Consider the following 6,910-nt stretch of genomic DNA (forward strand, 5'->3'; position numbering starts at 1 on the left):
TTTTCCCACTAAAGCAGATGAGTGATCCCAGATACCACTGCACTGGCAGGGGGAGATATTCTCTCCCTCTTGGACAGGTGGGTTTGTAAAACAGTTTTGGTTTGTGGCTGAATTCCCCAAAAAGGAATATGCATCCACAGTAATCAGGATTGACAACAAAGTTTTTGGTGTCCCCATAGGGAGAGATGTGGATGCTTCTGGAGAGAGATTCTTTCTATTCTAAGTGGGATAGATACAGATACACGTGAAGAGTCTCACTCTTCCCACCTGCTGCATGGCAGAAGACGCCAAATACAGACAAATACTGACACTTTAGACAAACTGGATTATCCCACCTGACCTCCAGCAAGGCACAGGTATTCCTGCATTGTATCTCAGGCCCACATGGGTGCCTCAGGTGCTACAGAGCCTCTCAGATCTGATCAAATATAGATAAACGACTGCCGCCCTAAGTGACTCAAAGTCACGTGTGGTATCTCTTATGGACCTGACAGATGTGAGCACAGACCTGAAGCTCAGGGGTTTATAGAATCTGAATGGTTTGGATTGGAAGGAAATTAAAGATCATTTAGTTCCAGCCCTTCTGACATGAGCAGGGATACTTTCCACTTGAAATAGATTACAGCCTCCCAAACCACTACCCAAACCCTTGCAAAAAGTTCATTGCTCTTTCAATCCCATTTCCTCAGAAAATCTAAGGCACACAATAACACAACATAACAGCCTTCACTTGTAGAATAATTTATTTTTTTTTTTTCCTTCCACTGTCAATAAGCGATTTAGAAGCTGAAATTCATGTGGTCTGTTTCATCCAGCATGAGTTAAAAATCAAGTACAGTAAGACCATAGGCAGAAAAAGCTATCCCCCGAGCTTGAAATACTCGGAATTACTCAGCCTGGAGTGTGGCCAGGACACGGCGTTAACTCCCCTGTCCCTGTGAGGTGCCCCGCTAGCCCAGCCATGGGTGGGTGCCCCCATCCCGGGGCAGCATCACCATCACCAGAGGGGCATCTCCTGCCTCAGCACCCCCAGCACGGCTCCATGCTGGCTGTAGCGCGGAGCTGAGCTGCACCGACAGCTGGGATTAGCGCATTTTTATCAGACTGCCCCGCCTGTCAGTACTGCTGCTGAGGAGGGGACAAGCCAGCCGCGGCCACCTGATGCTCCCGAACAACCTCCGCCTTAAAACCTACCTGCTCCACGATGCTGTAATCCGCCAGCAGCTGCTCCTCCAGGTACCTGGCCATCAGCTCCGAGTCGGGCTGTCCCGCCGAGGGGGAGAAGCCCCAGCAGAGGCAGAGCCAGAGGATCATGGTGGGGAAGGAGCCCCGCTGCCGCTGCGCTGCCGGCCCGGCTGCGGGAGCCCGGCAGGACACACAGCGACCCACCCTCTCCTCCTCCTTCCCGGCTCGGGACCGGCCCCTTTTCCACGCGGGGCGGCCTCCTGTGCCGCGGGGGATCCTCGCAGGGCTCCCAGCCCGGGCTCCCTGGGCAGGAGCCGCCGCCGTGCCCCGCTGCCCCCGGCGCTGCTCCTCAGCCCCCTCTCGTCTCCTGCGGGACACGGGCGGTGCTGGGGGTCCCCGAGCTGCTGCCACTTGTCATTTCGGCACCTACAGCCCCTCTCAGGGAGGGGAATGCTGAGGGGACAGTTCCTGCACCTGGCTGGGTGCTCTACCCACACCCTTAGGGAGCAGAAGCCTACAAAATGCTTCAAGGCTGGGGCTTTCCTGAAGGATGGTCAAACCCTCTGGTTCCACCCTCTGTGGAGGGAAAGCTTCTCTTACTCCTCATCTGGAGAGCCTTGGCTGGTTTAGGAAAGCTGTCCCCAGGGCTGGGCTCCCTCCACACCCTCACCTTGGCAGCCACCCGACCTCGAAGGTGGCCAAAACACGTAATTCCACCTCCCTCTTGCCATCCAGACTGCGTTTCTCAGCTGAATAAAGCTGGGGTGACCTCCTGCTCTTCCCTTCATTTCCCAAAGGCAGAGCCCTCTCCTGCCAGAGCAGCCCTAGGTGAGCTTGTGGGACAGTCTGGATTCTGCCTGGTAGATGCCAGGGACACTCCTGGGGCATGGCACTGCCAGCTGGCACCGGCCCGGCAGCTCTCACCTCCAGGCGCTCTGAACTTGTACCTGCAGTGCTCACCTCACCGCACAGCAGGCGTATTTGCTACTTTGTTTTTCTATGACAGCAGTAGCTTCTCAAACCTAGCAGAGCCAAACTTCCTCTTTCTGCTTTGTTTTGGTTTTTTGGTTTGGGCCTCTCCCCTCTCTCCCCTCTCCTCTCTCCTCTCTCCCCTCTCTCCCCTCTCTCCTCTCTCTCCTCTCTCCCCTCTCCCCTCTCCCCTCTCTCCCCTCTCCTCTCTCCTCTCTCCTCTCTCCTCTCTCTCCTCTCTCCTCTCTCCCCTCTCTCCCCTCTCTCCTCTCCCCTCTCTCCCCTCTCTCCTCTCTCCTCTCTCCTCTCTCCTCTCTCCTCTCTCCTCTCTCCTCTCTCCTCTCTCCTCTCTCCTCTCTCCTCTCTCCTCTCTCCCCTCTCTCCTCTCTCCTCTCTCCCCTCTCTCCTCTCTCCTCTCTCTCCCCTCTCTCCTCTCTCCTCTCTCCCCTCTCTCCCCTCTCTCCTCTCTCCTCTCTCCTCTCTCCTCTCTCCTCTCTCCTCTCTCCTCTCTCCTCTCTCCTCTCTCCTCTCTCCTCTCTCCTCTCTCCTCTCTCCTCTCTCCTCTCTCCCCTCTCTCCTCTCTCCTCTCTCTCCTCTCTCCTCTCTCCTCTCTCCTCTCTCCTCTCTCCTCTCTCCTCTCTCTCCTCTCTCTCCTCTCTCCTCTCTCCCCTCTCTCCCCTCTCCCCTCTCCCCTCTCCCCTCTCTCCTCTCTCTCCTCTCTCCTCTCTCCTCTCTCCTCTCTCCTCTCTCCTCTCTCTCCTCTCTCCCCTCTCCCCTCTCTCCCCTCTCTCCCCTCTCCCCTCTCCCCTCTCCCCTCTCTCCTCTCTCTCCTCTCTCCTCTCTCTCCTCTCTCCTCTCTCCTCTCTCCTCTCTCCTCTCTCCTCTCTCTCCTCTCTCTCCTCTCTCCTCTCTCCCCTCTCTCCCCTCTCCCCTCTCCCCTCTCCCCTCTCTCCTCTCTCTCCTCTCTCCTCTCTCTCCTCTCTCCTCTCTCCTCTCTCCTCTCTCCTCTCTCCTCTCTCCTCTCTCACACAAACCTGAGATGATACAAACCACTGTATCTTCTTTTTCTTTTCCAGCTCTGGGCCACCAGGACTGGAGCTGCTGTGGTTCATCTCCTATCCATGGCAGTAACAATGTCACTCAATGTCTCTCTGACCTTTCTGAAGCTTTGTGTCCACCAAATCCCCCACTTGCTTTTGAGATGCTCCCCTTTCGGAAGGGAAGGAGGCAGCTGGAGATGGAGTGAAGGGAAGGTCGTGGTCAGCATCTTTGGAACTCTTTATTAGGAAAGTGATGGCTCAAACTGTGGCCAAGGTGACACCATGTTCACACACGAGGCCCTGTTGGCACTGCCAGCAGGAGGGAAGGAATAAAAACCTGCCCAGTCCTTTTCCCACTGGGACCATTGTCAGGTACAAAGGGTTCTGTAGTTGCCACACCCTCAGTGGGAGCTGCAGAACTGCAGCACTGCAGGGAGTGATGAAAGGCTGATGTGGATGGGGAAGAGAAGATGCTCACAGAAAGCTGGAGGGAGGCTGGGACAGGATTCTTCAGGCCCCCAGAGACACCCCAAGCGGTTTCTCTACGGATCTGATCCCTGCCAGAAGACAGCTGAAGCTTCTCCTTCAGCTCCTCACCATTTCAAAGTGGTGGTGGAGGAGGTCACAACCATCCACTTAGGAATCAGTGAAGACACTGCAGTGGTTCAGGCTGAGACCTGGCTTAAGAACACACACACACAAAATTGGTTTTAAGTATTTTTCATCTGTTTCCAGTCAGTTTCAGCTCCTACATGTCTTGCCTAGCTCAGACAGAGAAGCACATGGGAGCAGCATGGGAAATAGGTCTGCAGCCTCCTGTGCCCTTACTACACACTGGGATGGTCTCAGCCTGCTCTATGGTTCACTACCCTGGGGACACAGATATGCAAAAGTCTTACAGTGCATATTTAAAAATGCTGAAAACAGTCAGCTAAACCAATTCATAGAGCATGATTTTCCTCCTGCCCTGGAAAGCCTAAAGGGAATCAAGACACCTCTATAAAAGCAAGTCAAAAGCAGCAGGTTAACCCTAGGGGTAACAGTAGTTTCTGGTCAGGAAGGGGAGATGTTTGCCAGTTTGATTTGACCATTGCACAGTCAGGATGCTTTTGGAATAACATCCAAATCTCACCAGCTGCAGCATTTGGCCACTCTGCGTCTCCCAGTGCCCAGGTGGGGATCTGGGGGCCAGGGTGTATCACAACAGTGAGACTCTGCAAAGGTGATGCAATAAAGCTGAGCCTAAGCACACCTGGTGAAAGGAGGGTATTCAAGCCAGAACAGGATCCTCCAACGGGCATGAGAAAGTGATCTGGGAAATGCACTGCCCTTCCTAAAGGGATTAGGAACAGCCAGTTCAGCTCCCCTCAGCAAGGGCACATAAGGACACAGCACGTGAGTAAGACCAAGGTGTGTTTTAATGTGGTTCAGATGCAGTTGCTGAGTGAACATTGAGCCTGGGGTCCTGTTTGTTCACATTATCCCCTCTTCCTTCTCCTTGGAATACATTCTCCTGGTTTGGGGTGTGAACATGGCAGGCACTGTGCCGGGGATGCTGCCAGAGTCCAAGACAAGCAGTTACTCAGGTGTGTTCACATCAGACATGTTCAATGCTGACTTTTGCAGACTTAGCAAGATGAGCAGCTGTTCTCTGGATGGGGGCTCAGCAAATTAAATTTCCTGATGTGCCTGCAGCCAGCATGAGCAGAGACAGCAGAGAGAGGCATGATCCAACAGCTGAGCTTTCACACACATTTCACCTGGATCAGATCATTTTATATCAAGTAGTCCCTCTGTGTTGAGACACAAACATAGGCACTTTGGTGACCTTGTGCAGGGTTAAATGTCCAACCAGAAGTGTCTGAACCAGCAATTAAATGTACCCAAAGCACCAACAAACTACCATTCAGTGGCATTCAAAGCCAGCAATTGGATCAATTGGCAAGAGTCCCAAAGGGTTACACAGGTGTAGTCATCTACAAATGTCCAGTGGTAAAATTAATTACCATGAGGTTCAGGGAATTGCTTATTTTCCTTCAGGTCTTAATCTAAGCAATCTCCTCTGAAACATCTGGATGGGATCTGCTGGTCCCCAGTTCTGACACTATTACAAGATACCTGTACTCCTGAAAGAATCACAGAATGGTTTGGGTTGGAAGGGAGCATAAAGATCATCTACCCAAAACCCCCTGCCATAAGCAGGGATACCAGATTGCTCCAACCTGGACTTGCACACTTCCAGGGAGGGGGCATCCACATCTCTGGGTAACCTGTTCCAGTGCCTCACCATTGTCTGCAAAAAGTATTTCTTTCTAATATCAAATCTAAACATCTCCTCTTTTAGTTTAAAACTGCTACCCCTTGTTCTGTCACTAAATGTTAGGTAAAAAGTCAGTTTCTCTCTTTTTAATTAGCTCCCTGTAAGTACTGAAAGGCTGCAATCAGGTGTCCCCCGAGCCTTTTCTTCTCTAGGCTGAGCACCCCCAGCTCTTCCAGATGTCTCTATAGCAGAGGTTCTCCAGCCCCAAGAGCATCTTCGTGGCCACCCCTGTTGGACTTGCTCCAACACATTTTTGTCATATTGAAGACTTCAAACCTGGATGAGGCCCTCCAGGTAGGGTTCCATGAGGGCAGAGAAGAGTAGAAAGGCATTTTCTGTGGTCCCAGTGTCTGCTGATCTCCCTGCTGCCATTAGCTGTGTGCACCATGGCCCAGCAGAGCATTTCAAATCTTATAAATCTGGTATTATTCTGATAAAAAACACCCAAAGTCTCTGCCAAAGGGCCTTGGTGCTGGGGATGTCTGACTGTGCGTGGGACACTGCTATACATCCATACATATAATTTCCCTGAATGGCTGGTGTGTGATGGGATTAATGTCAGGGCAGTCACACCAAGTCTGATCCTTGCAGCTACACCCTGTTCTTACCTGGATCACTGGAAATTTCCAGATATGAAATTCGATATGGGGAGAGGATGCTGGCTATCTCATCAGACACAGAAATGGTGACATTTCTCTCCAGGTGCAAGTCAAACTAGCAAAATTTAATTATTCTGAGGGACAGGCTCTGCACAGCACTAATTCAGGTGGTTCAGAGCAGACAGTGCATGAGAACTTCCTTCCAGAGCAATCCCAGCCATGAGAGGGTATCTCATGGAACAGCTCAATGGACACATAGCACAAAACATCCTATTGAGATCCTGTCCTCCTTATGAAATTCTGGGTTCACCTAAACTGATGGTAGGGCTCTGAGCATCCTCAGCGCTTGTTTCTCCCATATATTGTCTGTAGCTTGAGTGGTTTCAGCTTTTTGGGTTCTTTTGGGCGGTATATATGAGCAGTTTGTGCCATCTGGTGGTCACACTAACTTCCCAAGCGTCATATTTTTACCAAAAAAAATTAAGCCACATTTAGTGGTTATTAGAGGACTGAAATAAGCAGTTACAAACTTGTTTTTTAAAATTAACTTTGTTCTAAAAGGACAATTTTTAATCTCTTCAGGGCACCAGTGATGCGCTTCCTGGTCCAAAGGCCCAGATGACTCCAGAGCAGCTTCACATTTCTGATGAGACAGGACTGGTCACCCTAAGCTAGGGACACATGTGTGAAAAAAAAACCAGTTTATATATAAAATTCAAGATCAGCTAGGTGCCATCAACACAGCAAAGACTGGCTGCCCTTGCCTGATGCTCTTGCAGCCCTGGAGAAGCCCTGTC

General features: G+C 51.4%; 1 protein-coding gene across 1 annotated transcript in view; it reads right to left on the minus strand.

The window, feature by feature from the left end:
• The window catches only part of ITIH5 (inter-alpha-trypsin inhibitor heavy chain 5), a 40,382-nt gene extending 38,970 nt beyond the window's left edge, over positions 1 to 1,412 (minus strand). Inside the window, exon 1 of the mRNA XM_023918776.2 lies at positions 1,195 to 1,412. Coding sequence (XP_023774544.2) covers positions 1,195 to 1,314 — 120 coding nt within the window. The 5' untranslated portion in view covers positions 1,315 to 1,412. The remainder of the gene's footprint in view (positions 1 to 1,194) is intronic.
• Between the last annotated feature and the right edge of the window lie 5,498 nt (positions 1,413 to 6,910).

Source organism: Cyanistes caeruleus, chromosome 4 (genome assembly GCF_971803275.1).
Source record: "Cyanistes caeruleus chromosome 4, bCyaCae1.hap1.1, whole genome shotgun sequence".
NCBI lineage: Eukaryota > Metazoa > Chordata > Aves > Passeriformes > Paridae > Cyanistes > Cyanistes caeruleus.